Source organism: Sinocyclocheilus rhinocerous, unplaced genomic scaffold, assembly GCF_001515625.1.
Source record: "Sinocyclocheilus rhinocerous isolate Xijiao unplaced genomic scaffold, SAMN03320098_v1.1 scaffold1565, whole genome shotgun sequence".
In the NCBI taxonomy this organism is placed as follows: domain Eukaryota; kingdom Metazoa; phylum Chordata; class Actinopteri; order Cypriniformes; family Cyprinidae; genus Sinocyclocheilus; species Sinocyclocheilus rhinocerous.
The window spans coordinates 134,588-149,319 of record NW_015655464.1 but is presented as its reverse complement, the minus strand read 5'-3'; the positions used below and the strand labels follow the sequence as shown (position 1 = coordinate 149,319).

Genomic DNA, 14,732 nt, shown 5'->3' with positions numbered 1-14,732 from the left:
TTTCAAAAATAATATTGTTACTTTACTTATTACTTTCTGGCAACAGTAATTAGTTACACTACTAGTTACATTACTTTTTCTTCATGCCCCATAGAAGTTGTAACTGTGTATCTTCCACATAAAATTCTTCTAGAATTTTACTAACAACATATTTCTGCCTCATCATTTGACCAAAATCCACTTTGGATCGCAGTCAGAAGTTATTACAAACACTCAATGATTGATTGTGACATTCAAGTAGAAGTGTTGTATTAATCTCATTGTATGCAAAAAGTAATATTATTACAGTAACTAAGTTACTAGTAACTAGTTACTGCCCAACACTGGATATGACAGACGAGAGTATGGATGGACACATCTGATGTACAAAGTGACTGAGTAGATCCTATGAAAAAGAGATATTAATGCCAATATGTCTTTCTATGTGCTTATCTTACACAATTTATAGAAAATGTTGATTTTTTTCCCATATATTGCCATGAATTCATGTCTTATGATGTATTCTGCAGCACAGCTGAAGCAAAAATATAATTATTAGCTTATAGGTCAGCACTGTTTTTATATTGCTCAAACAATAGGGTTTGTTCTTATAGTCTTAAAACCTTTAGCATTTAATTTCTGGCAATTTATTCACCCCACAGCTCACAAATGTACAGACATTAAATTTTTTATTTTGTGGACACATTCTGGTTTCTATTTTATTCTTTGCACTTTTGAAGATTTTTAAAATTTTAGAACTTTAAAAATGTAAAAGTTTAAAAACCTCCCATTGGCCCATTGACATTTTTAGAATGTTTAACAAAAAAAATTCACTAACAGTGATGCAGTTCCAAACCCATACAACATTCTTTATTTTGTGGAATGCACAAAAGGTGAATTTCTGAAGAATATGTTAGCTGCTCTTTTTCATTTAATGAAAAAGTGAATGAGAACTGGTTATGTCCAGCTCAGAAAAGTGAGTGAGTCATATGGGCCATTTTTACAGTACTTTTAGGGTGTTTTTTGGCATCTTTTAACTTGACAACCTGGGCCCCTTTCACTTATGGAACAGCCAAGATACTTTTCAAAACTTCACATTCAACGTTCAAAGGAAAAAAGACAGTCTATACAGCTTTGATACAACAAGAGGACTAGCAAATGTGACAGACTTGTTGGTGAACTGTTGCTTTAACAATTTTAGCACACACACAAAACATTCTTTCTAAAGTCAACAACAATTCTGCATGCTCAGGCACATTATACTGCACTTTTAAGCGAAAAAACGTCAAATCGCAATTTCTGCATCCTTAGTGTCATAATTGTAACAGTAATTACATTTAAAACACTCTCCTCATCTACCATTGCTTTTGCAAACAGATAGTCCTGCCCCAAACACCATGGACTCAGCCAATGTTGTTATATCCAGCCCAGTTGGGACGTTTTTTTTCTGCAAGTGAAACAGAAATCACACACTTTAACATTTAACCTTGCAGAACCAAGAATAAAGGAACATGTCTCAGAAAGAGAAAATAATATTAAAGGCAGAGTAAGTGATTTTTCAAAAACACTTTAGAAATCGCTGGCTGGGTTGCATACGTATATGTGGGGCGGAGCTATCAAAATAGGGGCAAGACCCTTTTGGGGTAGGGGCGTGTTTGTTTTGGTGATTTCAAATATCAACATTGGCTACCAGAAATCACTTACTCTGCCTTTAAAATCAATAAATAAAGAAAAAAGACACATGATCTATCTGACCTTTTTTGAGGATGGATCAAGGCAGAATGTTGGCCTCACTATAGCAACAGTGTCAAATGCCCCATAGTAACCTCTCCTTTCCCTCCCTCCCTCCTCTCTCTTGCTTGCTCACTCGCTCGCCGCATGTGGATGTGTAATTGCTTGCAGGCAGATGAACTTTAGCCTACTGAGGAGGCGGTGTATGTGTGTGTGTGTGTGTGTGTGTTGTTTTGTCTGGTCACATGGGGCCCCGGCTGCCTTTCCGTTACAAGGCCCCGGTGCATACTGGGAAAAGCTGACTGCTGAACGACAGTTAACCCTAACCCTTGAAATGAGCACAGGATCACAGCCGTATTTGCACAGATTTATATATATATATATATACAGTATATATAGATGTTGCTCAATTGTGAGCTGAAGTCATAATTATGAGATAAACAATCAAAATGATGAGTTAAAAAGTCATAATTACATAAAGAACACAGGACACAGAAACTTCTTGTCAGCGCTGCTCCAATACGTCAACTTTTCGATAACATAGTTTGTGACTGAAAAGCCACAAGACATTTCTCAGTAGTAAGGTGGTGGTAGCGTCACTTTTTTTTGACACTATTGAGAGCCACTGCTTGGCTGCATTACCACCTTGTGTGTGCGTTAAGTCATATAATTCAATAATTCAATGCCCTGTTATAAATTTTTCATATGTAATTTCCATTATTATCTCAGTTTTTTTACTTTTTATTTAATAATTATGACTTAGTATCTATTCACTTCATCTTTTTTTATCGTATAATTATGTCTTTTTGTCAAAATTATGAATATTTTATTACCATTAGCATGATTTTTTTTCTTATATTTAATGGAAATGGACATCTGTACTATATTATATTAGTAGTAGTAATTTTCTTTAGAAGTAAGTTTCTTTAAATTCACATTTAATTATTTAATTATTCATTGAATAATACAGAAAAAGAGAGAGAAAAAGAGTGTGGGGGTCGACTAAGTACAAGTTAAGTGGAGCGTGTTCAGATGTGCTCTTGTCACGAAAGCACTCCCATGATGCATTGCCTTGGTCAGAGTGTAGGCGGTCAGTGCAGCTGTGCGCTGGAGAGAGCAAAGCAGCTCTGAGAAGAGGGGCACACGACCCATTCAGAGCCCACAAGGACACACTCTGAGATGGCACAAGTTAAAATACAACAGAACGTTACAATCAGAGTGTAAAATGAAATGGATATCACACACACTCACATATGCTGTGCAATGCATGTCGTAACAATTCAATGAATCAGAAACACAACTTCAAATTGCCAGCAAACAAGTCTATGCAGATAATATAATTAGAGATGATAACCACAAGTTCATGAGGTCTACAGTCTCACATTTCAGACCTTTGAGAGTTGGCATAAAGTCTGATCCACTCTGCAGCTAATTCTGGCAAAAAAAAACACCAGCTTAAACAGGAAGAGGCTGTCTGATCAGCGTACAGTGTCCAACCTGTTCATTTTCTTCACATGTTTATTAGGGTAGGGATGCACTGATTACAATTCTACCTGATATTGATGAGATTATCAAAAATCAATTGTAAAAAACAAAAAAACACTAAAAGTAAAATTGACAGATTAGTCAATGTCAAATCAATGTTATGATGCTTAAGCAAATTTAGTTATCACAACATTATAACATACCGAATGACAGATAACTATTTACAGGAACTCATTATGTTCCTGTTAGGTTATCACTAGATGACAACAAAAGTAATCAAATAACAGGCAGAAATAAGCATAAACAAATAATTAATATAAAATATGTTGATAAATACCTAATATTGACCAAAACTATATTAAAAACACACTACAGTTTCGTTTGAAATGTATTCCTGTGACAACAACAAAGCTGAATTTTCAGCAGCGAAACTCCAGTCTTGGGAATCATGATCCTTCAGAAATCAATCTAATATGATTTGGTGCTCAAGAAACATTTAATTCATAAAATGTATCATTATTAAGTGCTGCTTAATTTTTGTAGAAATGTTTGATGAATAGAAAGTCCATTTTAAATGGAAGTCTTTTGCAACAATGAAAGTCTTTATTGTCATTTTTGATCAACCAGACAGCAACTTGCGTGAAGAAAATGTTTCTTGTGTTAAATTTATGGCTGTCCATGTTAAAAGAGTAATAAGGCATTAACGTCATTAAATATTTGACACTATGACTCACCTGTAGTTCAAGCCAGGGTTGCCAGGTCCGCGTTTTTACTTTCACGAAACATTATTTGTAATGCACCTCCAATCCAATTATCACAAAGAGCTTTGTGCTTTGTTACTTCTGAACCAAATAAACAAAGTCCCAGCTTTCAAATCCTGTACGTTTTATCACAAAGTCAAACAATAAATACCATTTTGACGCTCTTAAAAGTGGCGTGACAGATAGCTGTAGCAGCTTCAGTTCAAGCAGCAGCGCGGAGCGCGAGTCTCTTCCACTTTAATAAGTTATAGCGAAAAATAAACATGAATGAACATCAGAAGGTATGTTGAAAGATACAGTATAGCTTACCAAAATGTATCATGTCTTATATAATCACTTAATCAGTGTTTCAGCTGAAAGAAAATAATAAATAAGAAAATATATAAACGTTTTTATTTGAATGTAAAAAATAAATAGCATTGAATATAATAGTGTTGTTGTTCATTTTAACCTTTAATACCAATTGATAGGGTTCCCTACATACTCACCCTCATGTCATTCCAAACCCGTAAGATCTTCGTTCATTTTCGGAACACAAATGAAGATATTTTTGATGAAATCCGAGAGCTTTCTGACTCTGCATAGACTGCAACGCAACTGAAACTTTCAAGGCCCAGAAAAGTAGTAAAGGTATCATTAAAATAGTCCATGTGACATCAGTGGTTCAACCTTAATTTTATGAAGCTACTAGAATACTTTTTGTGTGCAAAGAAAACAAAAATAACGACTTAAGAATTGTTGAATAAAGTCACTATTTTAGTTTTCTTTGTGTTCCGAAGATGAATGAAGGTCTTATGGGTTTGTAACGACATATATATATATATATATGGCAAGTTGCAACATTTGGTCCAGATATATTGTCCTGTAGAGTTGATCAAAATAAGACTGGCTCTTTGTAAACTTTGTAACTTTGTAAATCCAGCGACCAAAATAAGCGCCTTGTAAAAACAACTTTGTTTCCTGGTGGACTGATAAATTGCAGACTTCAACCAGTTTTTTCCAGTTCTGCATAAAATGTACGAGTGTGAGCGGTCTGTGGCCATGCTGTCTGAGACTGAGACTAAAGTCCACAAGACTTTGTCACTCTAACTATGTGCACTTAGGTAACCTTTGTCTACTCAGTTGAGTGTGTGTGTGTGTGTGTGTGTGTGTGTGTTCAGAACTGTCTGTACAACAGAGGTCAGTGCTGCTGACAGCAGGGACTGAATAGGATCACTGCATGCACACCAATCCTGATCACTACACAGCGACCTTTCCTGAACCAGCTCAGAGCCCAGATGGCCCTGCCTGGACTCAGATGCGCAAACACACATAGACACACACGCACACACACACACAAAAGCTTAAATGTGCACATGAAAGCTAGAGATTACCACAGTCTGCTGAGGTCATGCTATGCAAACGCAAGACCCAGAAGCTCATCTTTGCGAGATTACATCTTGCAGTTGTCAGTTAACTATGCTTTGGTTTGAATCTCCAGCCAATTCTGTAACATACTGTAGTAGATAAAATAGAAAAACAAATCAGGATGACCTCGAATGGAGTATTTGAGAGTGAAGTGATATATGCTGTACCAAAGCTCATTTATTGTCATATGTGATCTGGGTTTTTGCCAAATGTGAGGTGAAATTAAACCTTTGCGTGTTTGTGTACGTGCTTGTGAATGACTAGAGGAAAGGATCATAAAGATTAGAGAGTCAGCTCCTGGGTAAAGACTGAGATAAGGTGGGAAAGGTGAGCAAAGAAAAGATAGAGTGAGTCAGAAAGGATCAAAGTGTATACATTAGGTTAAAAAATAAAGCTAGGGTGAGCAATAGAGAGAGAGAGATACAGGCGGACTGGGCGTCGTGCCAGCGGATTATGAAAGTTCCAGGTGGGTGTCTGAGTTTACATGATGCTTATGACCTACAGTAGTCAGCACACACAAACACTCCCAGGCTTCTCAGAACACACCCTGATTCCGCGTACCGCCACTAGAGCGATCTAAAACAAGACAACTGGTCATTGACCCCATATTTACACAAAGGCTTCGTACTACACAAACTCAGGGTTTGTATGTAACATATGTCATATGGTAGAGCTGAACGACCCAAATAGAGGTCAATTTGACAGCCATGTCCAAAGCAGTCAAAACAAGGGCGTATCTCAGTGTCCGATCATACAACAAACCAGGAAATATTGTCTCGTTAAATTTGGGAACGCTTAGATGTCAGCCCAAGTAAAAGTATAATCTCTGAAACAATCAGTCACACACATACTCAAGGGACAGCTAGCCGGCCCATTATGCTTTAGTTTTTCCATCCTTCCAAGAAACTAACAAACTCTAAATGTGGAGATGTTTCAGCCAGGCAATGGTGTTTTGGACCTTTGGGGCTCTGCAGCATTTAAGCAAGAAAACACTAACACCAATAAGGAAGCTTAGAGCTAAAATACTTTTTTTTTTCTCTCCAATAAAATGCCTAAAATATGTGTGAAACAAAATACATTTATTTGAGAAGCAAGATATTAAGTGTTATCTTTAGTCAGATATGTAAAACTACAGTAAGAAATATAAAATATACTTTTTATAAATAAAAATATACTCTAAGCTTGGTCACTGGCTACATTTCCATTAAAATATTTGCTATACAAGCTTCCAGTATAGTATTCTCCCATAGGAAACTGAAGTAGTAACTCTTTCTGTCATATTTCTAATAATTGTTAATCACAACTATAATTATAGTTATATTACATTATAATGTAGTATAACATATATATGTTAATTGTACTAAACATAACATTTTAGTATATTATATTAAAACATAACGTATTAGTGGTGAGTTTCAGAGAAGCTTACCTTTAGCGTAAAGGTGGATAATATCAAGATTGCTTTGTCCTGTCACAGCCAATAGAGATTGTGCAGAGTCCATTCCATGAAGTTGATTTTTCTTAACCCACTGGCAAATGTTTTTTTTGGTCCACATTTTAAGCATAAACCCCACTAAAACCTCACTTGTTTTCAAGTAAAACATCTAAACATTTAAGAAAATTATTTTTTCAGTCCAGCTGCAAGCTAAAATCCAAATGTCTACTTGGTGGTCCATGGATGGGACTGGCATTCAGCACTTACACAAATTCAAAAGTTTGAGGCCGTTAATTATTTTTTATGCCCCCTTTAATATATTTAGCCATTACTCCAGTCTTCAGTGTCACATGATCCTTTAGAAATCATTCTAAGATGCTGATTTAATGCTCAATATACATTTACTACTATTATTAATGTTGAAAACAGTTGTGCTCCTTAATATTTTTGTGGAAACTATGATACATTTCTTTCCAGTATTCTTTGAAGAATAAAGTTCAAAAGATCAGCATTTCTTTGAAATAGATTTTAAAAAACATTAAGCGTTTTAAAGCATTAGGAGAACAGTCTTAAATAAAAACATTAAGAGTCTTAAAGTCACCCCAAGCTTTATATTACACATAAACTACATTACTGATGTGTGTTTCTTTAAGACTACTGCTGGTGATCTGCAGCTCAGCCAGACTCTGGCACAGCTAAGCAATGATGGAATATGTGGGTAGCGAGAAACCTTTTTGGGTGGTCAGTATTTTGGAAATCTGGAATATAGTTGATAGTTATTAGAGTGAGCTGATGATTCAGGAAAACACTGAAAATTCAACCGTGACTAAGATAACACAACACAGATGTGAAGGAGTTTACAACATCATCAAACTGATATTGTGGCATCACAATGACTATTTTTGACAATCCTGCCCCATGGACTCTTTCAGGCTGTGTCAGCATAGAGCTCTTTAGTCTCCCAGCCTGGTCATTTATGTCCTCCGGTGACAGAGCGAGCACCCATACATCAGCTTGAGCTGTCTGTGCCTCTGTTGTGACCAGAATGGAGGTGTTTCATTTGTAGGCTGGCCACTGTTTGCTCACAGGGCAGCCAAGGGAGAAGAGGAGGGGCCAGACCAAGCATAGTACACCCTTAATGGGTGTCCTCGCTGCAGCTGTAGCCTCGGGGGATGGCCGAACTGGACCTAAATGTTTATTTTCTGAGGACAAACCTCCAAGAGTAGAGAAGGGCTTATTGTCAGTGTTGGGAACTTATGGATTGACACAATTTTATTATCTTAGTGGAGTTATGCTTAAGATTGAGCTTGGCAGGTCTGCGCATCTTACCCATCAAGTGAGGTCTTTATCATATTCATTCATTAAAAGCAACTGCATTGTGGAAGAAAACCTGTTAATCATCAACATACTTATATATATTTGTACGCACACATGCTGCTGTTTAATGTTTTTGTGGAAACCATGATGCATTTTTTTCAGGAATCTTTGATGAGTAAAGTTCAAAAGAACAGCATTTATTTGAATAATAAATCTTTTGCCACTTTTGATAAATTTAATGCGTCCTAGCAGAATAAGAGTATTTCTTCCTTCCTTATTTCTTCCATACTTACCCCAAACTTCTATGGTAGTGTATCATGATTTCCACAAAAATATTAAGCAACAAAAACTGTTTTCAACATTGATAATAAAAAATGTTTCTTGATCACCAAATCAGCATATTAGAATGATTTCTGAAGCATCATGTGACACTTAAGGAGTAATGGCTGCTGAAAATTCAGGAACATTTTTCATTTTAAAATACATTAAAATAGAAAGAATTTATTTTAAATCATAATTATATTTCACAATATTACTGTTTTACTGTATTTTTCTTAATTATTGGATTTTCAATGTTCTTCAGATGCTTGCAGAGGAAGATGTTAAAATGTTATACATGTCCAAAAACACACCCTCATTTTGTTTCAAACTTTTGAATTTCTTTCATATTAAGTTCTTTCTTCTGTGGTATACAAAAAAGAGCTTAATATTAGGGCCAGAGCAGAATATTAGGGACAATTCCAGTCAACATTAATTTTTTTTTCCATACAATGATTACAATGACAGGTTTAGATCAGCATGTGGGTGAGTAAATTATGACAGGCTTTTACATTTTGGGGTGAAAATTGTGTGTCCTGTGTGCTGGCCTTACTTGTCATCTATGATGGTAACATGGTTGGATGGGATTCCTAGAACTGCACAGCTGTCAAGCAGTTCCCTTTTGCGCTGGAGTCCTTGATTGTTGTAATTGCCTGAGCATTGCAGAAACATTTTAAGTGTCTCTTTTACATTATACAAGCATCCCAAATACTTGAGCAGAAGTTCAAATTTCTTTATTCAATCAGTTCAACACGAAGTACAGTATTTGTGCATTATAACAACAAGCATTTGCAAGGTCAAAGTTTTCATTAAAACTGAAAAAAGATTCAGGTTATGTTATGAATATGATTTATTTAAGGAATAGTAAACCTACCTGTAGACAAACATAACAAATAAAGAGCTGCGTGTGATTCAACAAGTTTTAAGACTGTAGGTGCAAAGAACATGCATTCATCATCTGGATGTGCAGTGACTAACAGAGCTCGAGTCTCGCTGGCTGTCACGGGCGGCTTCTCGTCCTCGGAGTTCCGTGAGAGCGCGCTGGACCTCACTTGTGTTGGACAAAAACTCGCGTTTCCAACGGTGTATGAAGGGGTGGATATTTTATTCCGTAAGTGTGGCCATAACTGACTATATCTGTAATACACAAACTTAATAGAAATAGTGTAAGCCACAAAGACAAGTATGATGGAAACAAAAACAAACATCTCGACCGCGCCATGAAAGTGTCCGTGTGGAACATCGTCTCCTGACCAGTGGTTCCTATAGACCTGCAGAGCGAATTCTTCACACAAAAAGAATGTGTTATTGTAGGAGACTTTAATATAATTTCTATTTCCAACCTATATACAGCATATAATTTTGATGTCCCAAAAAAGGCACAATTGCATGACAGAGTTGATCAAATGATCTTTAACAAATATCTTAGTTGGAATAATTTCAAAGGCGGAAGCATATGCAAAACAATACGGGAATCAGTTCTTTTCTAAAAGATGATTTTTTTTTAAAAATAAAACGCCTCTTTCCTGTAATCCTGGTATACAGTAGTAATATACGGAGACTGAGGTTTGGGTGGGGTGAAGGCCGCTTGTGGGGAGAGTTTGAACGTCACACCGTTTCATCCTGTTTGCTTGAGGGAAAACTCTTTCACTTCGTCTCCTCAGGTGCACCAGAGCAGCACAAAATGCAAGCCACCGGGCATTCAGCAAGAAGAAACCGGTACACTTGTGACGCATATTAATTTCTGGCGTAGAATCATATGGAAAGTGACTTGAATTTATATCCACGACTCAGTGAGGACAAATAACTAGCCTGTGTTTGAAGTGTGTTGAGTGTTCGCGCAGTCTGACTGCCGACGAATTATATTACCGCACGTTTGAATCGCACAGACTCACCTTTCAGCGCTTATTGGAGTGTCTCTAAGGACATGAGGTGAGTGTATTATTTAATGTGAAGATTTTGGCCCCTTTGAGTTGAATTACACGCAGGCTAGTGGGAGCTCAGCGCTTATGTTCAAGATGGCGACGCGGGTTTGAATGCAAAGGTGAAACATTCAGCTAACGGCGCTTTCCCTTTTAGACTCTCTCCCGTCGTATTGTGCACTATATAGTAATAATATAGATGCTCTCCTTTGCGGTTGATTTACATCCCTGCGTAGCCGAGAAATTTAGTTTATGCATGTGGTTTCCGGTTAAATAGTTTTCCTCCTATGAACTAACAGCAAGTAGCTTGCTGGCTAACGCCATTAGTGTGAGTTTATACCACAGCCTGTAGTTTACTGCAGAAAATCAGCATTATTAAAGTGCGCTCTGTCAGATACACACATGAGCTGCGACTTCTCTTACATGTGGTATCCTTTTATTGCATGTAAATACACCAAATACTCTGTAAATTCATGCTTGAAGCAAGAATAACAGAGTGCTGAATGTGAAACCAGCTGCAGATGTGTGTCGGTTTTGCTGGCTGGAAATTATATAAAAGTTTGGACTTGTGCACCTATATATGTTTCACAACTGATGGCCGTTCTTTGAAACAGAGTCTGTTAAGGAGTAATATTGTAATTATCAGCCTTAATGATTACACATGCAGATTACACATGGCATGCTTGGAAAAAAGTATCTGTTAGACAATTTTTTAATGCATATCTAAATATTTATATGTGCCCTTCCCCTTTCAATTTTGCACCCCTATACACAATGCATTAAGAGCCCAATTTGTTTTCTCTCACAGTGGGTTCATAATAGGACACACAAAGGGAAAGTACCTTCCAGCATTTTATTTCCAACCACAGACCCCTCATGTCTGGTTAGTGTATGAGTGTGAAACGTACTCTGATGAGATTGAGGGTAGCATGTTTTAGTCACTTTCCAACTTTTGTTGTTGGTGAGTGTTAACTTCTGGCATGTCTAAATGCCGATTAGCACACAGAAACCCTTGAATACATTTTCAACATTTTTCAGACCTGTTAATTAGGGTGCAGAGCACATAGACTGCCATTAAAGCAGAAGTTCACAGCGAGCATGTTCATAACCGCATAGGGTGAAAAAAAAAAAGTTGTCATTCACACTTACAGCCCAGACTTTGTTCTGTTCAAGGCGACAGACCCAGGCCGATTTGCCTTTAGTGTTTTGTGAAGAACTCTAAATTCAAAGATGAGTTCCAAAGCAATGCTGGTTGGTCGTTCATCTGGTTGTTAATTATAAAATACCTCTCTCTATTTTGACCCTGCAGAAGAACCCAGTTTTGTTTGCAGCACCACTTGCAGCTTAATTAGGCTTGCCATCAGGAAAGATACAGTGTGCCTGTAAAGAGAGGGACTGGCCGAGGGACAGTGGAGTGGAACACAGGACGTGTAACTGTTGTGCTGCCGTGTCTGTGGCCAAGCATGGCACGGTAATGCTAGTGCACGAGCAAGCAAGCTGCCACGTTGACTCTTGAGTTTTGGAGAGGTTTTGTTCCCATTGTGACTTTTTTAAAATATCCTTTCACTCATCCCTCTTGATAATTGTTGATATAAAAAAAAATTATAATAATCTGATTATCAGTTAGCTGATTAACTTGTTCAAATGACAGGTCAACACTTGGTGGTTTGTTTTGTTGCAGAGCAGTGGCTGTAAACGCTTTTGTGGTTTAAGCGTTGTTTGTTGAGATGTTCACAGACTCCAAATCTGGATGAGACACAGATACCACAGAATGTGTTAAAGTCAGCATGAAATCGAAATTCACCCTTTCTGTTTTCTAAATGCATATTAATGATCTTGTTGTGAATGATTCATTCATGCATATATATTATTATAATTATTATTTATTTTATATTAATTGTCCTCATTTGTTAGTCGCCTTGGATAAAAGCGTTTGCTAAATAGCAAAATTTTAATTTAATGTAAATGTAAATAACAAGACTAAATTGAAAATTTAAAACATGCCCCAAATCAAATGCAAGCAAGCACCGTCACCGTTAGTTTTACTATTCTTTTTGTTTTCATTTTTGAAAAACTTATCTTTGCTGTTTACCTTAAGCTATGGAGGCTCTCTTTTATTTATTTATTTATTTGATTCCTCAGTGTTTGCTAAAGCTGCTTCAGGACCTGGAAGACTTGCTGTGATAAATGGAACCATGAATTCTGCTGTTTACCAAAAAATCCTGAAGGAGAATGTCCGGCCATCTGTTCGTGACCTCAAGCTGAAGCGAACTTGGGTTCTGCAGCAGGACAATGATCCAAAACGCACCAGCAAGTCCACCTCTGAATGGCTGAAGAAAAACAAAATGAAGACTTTGGAGTGGCCTAGTCAAAGTCCTGACCTGAATCCTATTGAGATGCTGTGGCATGACCTTAAAAAGGTGGTTCATGCTCGAAAACCCTCCAATGTGGCTGAATTACAACAATTCTGCATAGATGAGTGGACCAAAATTCCTCCACAGCGCTGTAACAGACTCATTGCAAGTTATCGCAAACGCTTGATTGCAGTTGTTGCTGCTAAGGGTGGCCTAACCAGTTATTAGGTTTAGGGGGCAAACACTTTTTCACACAGGACCATGTAGTTTTGGATTTTGTTTTCCCTTAATAATAAAAACCTTCATTTAAAAACTGCATGTTGTGTTTACTTGTGTTATCTTTGACTAATATTTAAATTTGTTTGATGATCTGAAACATTAAAGTGTGACAAACATGCAAAAAAATAAGAAATCAGGAAGGGGGCCAACACTTTTTCACATCACTGTACATTCATATAAACTCCTACCCCTAACTGAATCGCGATTTGTTTAGCATCTCAACCGATTTGAATCGTCACATATTTAAATCGATTTTCAACCGGCTCGCGGTTAATCGTTACATCCCTATAGATTAGTTTGATCAGGGTTGGAGCTGAACTCTGCAGTGCATTGGCCCTCCAGGGCAAGATTTGAGGAACCCTGGCATATACAAACAAAAATCTACTTTTCTTCTCAACTATTTAACGTTACAAAACTGACTGTGTTTAACTGGATACTTGCCAAGACGGCATTTTGACAATTTTGTATGTATTTTACCGGTTTAGCGCAGTTAGCCACTCATTTTGGTATTTGTGGCTCACAAGCTGTTTGAGACTGAGCGCGGATTGTGCGCTCTTTTTACCATCATTTTTAATCTAAAATGCCATAGTTAGATTTTATGATAAGACAACATTTTGAAGAGTATTATATTATATATTATGTTATGCTGAAGAAAGAAAGTCATGTCATTGAATTAAATTTTTTTTGGTGAACTATGCCTTTAAGATTGGGCAGCAGAGAGACTCCGTGTAGGAGGAGTTTCCATTTCATGCTGATCTAGGTTGATTCTCCTCTTCCCAAATGTAATGTGTCTCAGATCATTGTTAGGTTATACGGTAATATTCCCAGTGCAAATTAATGTGTATCTTTCAGTATTACTTTTTTAAAAGAGTTTTGTCTTTGCTTGACAAATCATGTCCATAATGGAGGTTTGGTGTAGGGCTGCAACTAATGATTATTTTGATAATCGATTTTTTTGGCTGATAATTTTTTCGATTAATTGGATAAAACGCCTTTTTTTAAATTGACAAAACACACTGTTCCACATTCTGCCCAATGCTGTCCTTCAAACAAACGTGCCAACTGAATGCTATGAAAACATACTGTATGGTGAATATATCTAGGGCTGTGATGGTCGCCGTGACAACCGCGTCACACCGGCGGTAGTGCACGTGACGTCACACACTATAACAAGCATAGTACGAAGTTTTATATACAAGTGTAATAACAGTAATAGTTGCAAATTGTTTTATTTAGACTAGGCTGTCTAAATAAGTCTAAGTCTTTGGTAATTCACAAATGACCTCAAACGCCATACACAGCGTTTCCTTTAGATTAGCAGGTTTGAGTGCAGGAAAATACAATTTATTCTGCATTCAGCAAATTAATTTTGTGTTGGGCGATAGACAAGGAGTTAATGCGCCTGCTTGCTTGGCGGCGAAACAGTGAACCGTGTCTACACCGGACACCGACGCGCCACGCCACTCGCATCCTGTAGACAGGGTGTATTTAACTTTCTTATTTAGGCTACTTTCTTGTTTAACTGTATTATTTCTTTGACATTTATTTTAGTGTTTTGCAGGCTGTGTATTCACTGACGGAAGTACTAAAATAAACACACACGTTTGTTAATAGATGATTGATCCTCATTTATTATTATTTGTGTTTCAAAATTATATATATATATATATTAGGGGTGGAACGGTTCGCGGAAAAAAATCGAACCGTACGGTTCTCCACACACGGTTCGGCACGTGCTAGGACC

General features: G+C 37.1%; 2 protein-coding genes across 2 annotated transcripts in view; one reads left to right on the top strand and one right to left on the bottom strand.

The window, feature by feature from the left end:
- Nucleotides 1-9,654, bottom strand: part of LOC107718344 (N-acetylglucosaminyl-phosphatidylinositol de-N-acetylase-like) — a 21,494-nt gene extending 11,840 nt beyond the window's left edge. The window contains exons 1-2 of the mRNA XM_016525390.1: nucleotides 9,308-9,654; nucleotides 8,987-9,086 (exon numbers count right to left, since the gene is read on the bottom strand). Of these exons, the coding sequence (XP_016380876.1) occupies nucleotides 8,987-9,086; nucleotides 9,308-9,641 (434 nt within the window). The 5' untranslated portion in view covers nucleotides 9,642-9,654. The remainder of the gene's footprint in view (nucleotides 1-8,986; nucleotides 9,087-9,307) is intronic.
- Nucleotides 9,655-10,004: 350 nt separating this feature from the next.
- LOC107718342 (nuclear receptor corepressor 1-like) overlaps nucleotides 10,005-14,732 on the top strand; it is a 128,275-nt gene continuing 123,547 nt past the window's right edge. Inside the window, exon 1 of the mRNA XM_016525389.1 lies at nucleotides 10,005-10,365. The gene's annotated coding sequence lies outside the window, so the exon portion shown is untranslated. The remainder of the gene's footprint in view (nucleotides 10,366-14,732) is intronic.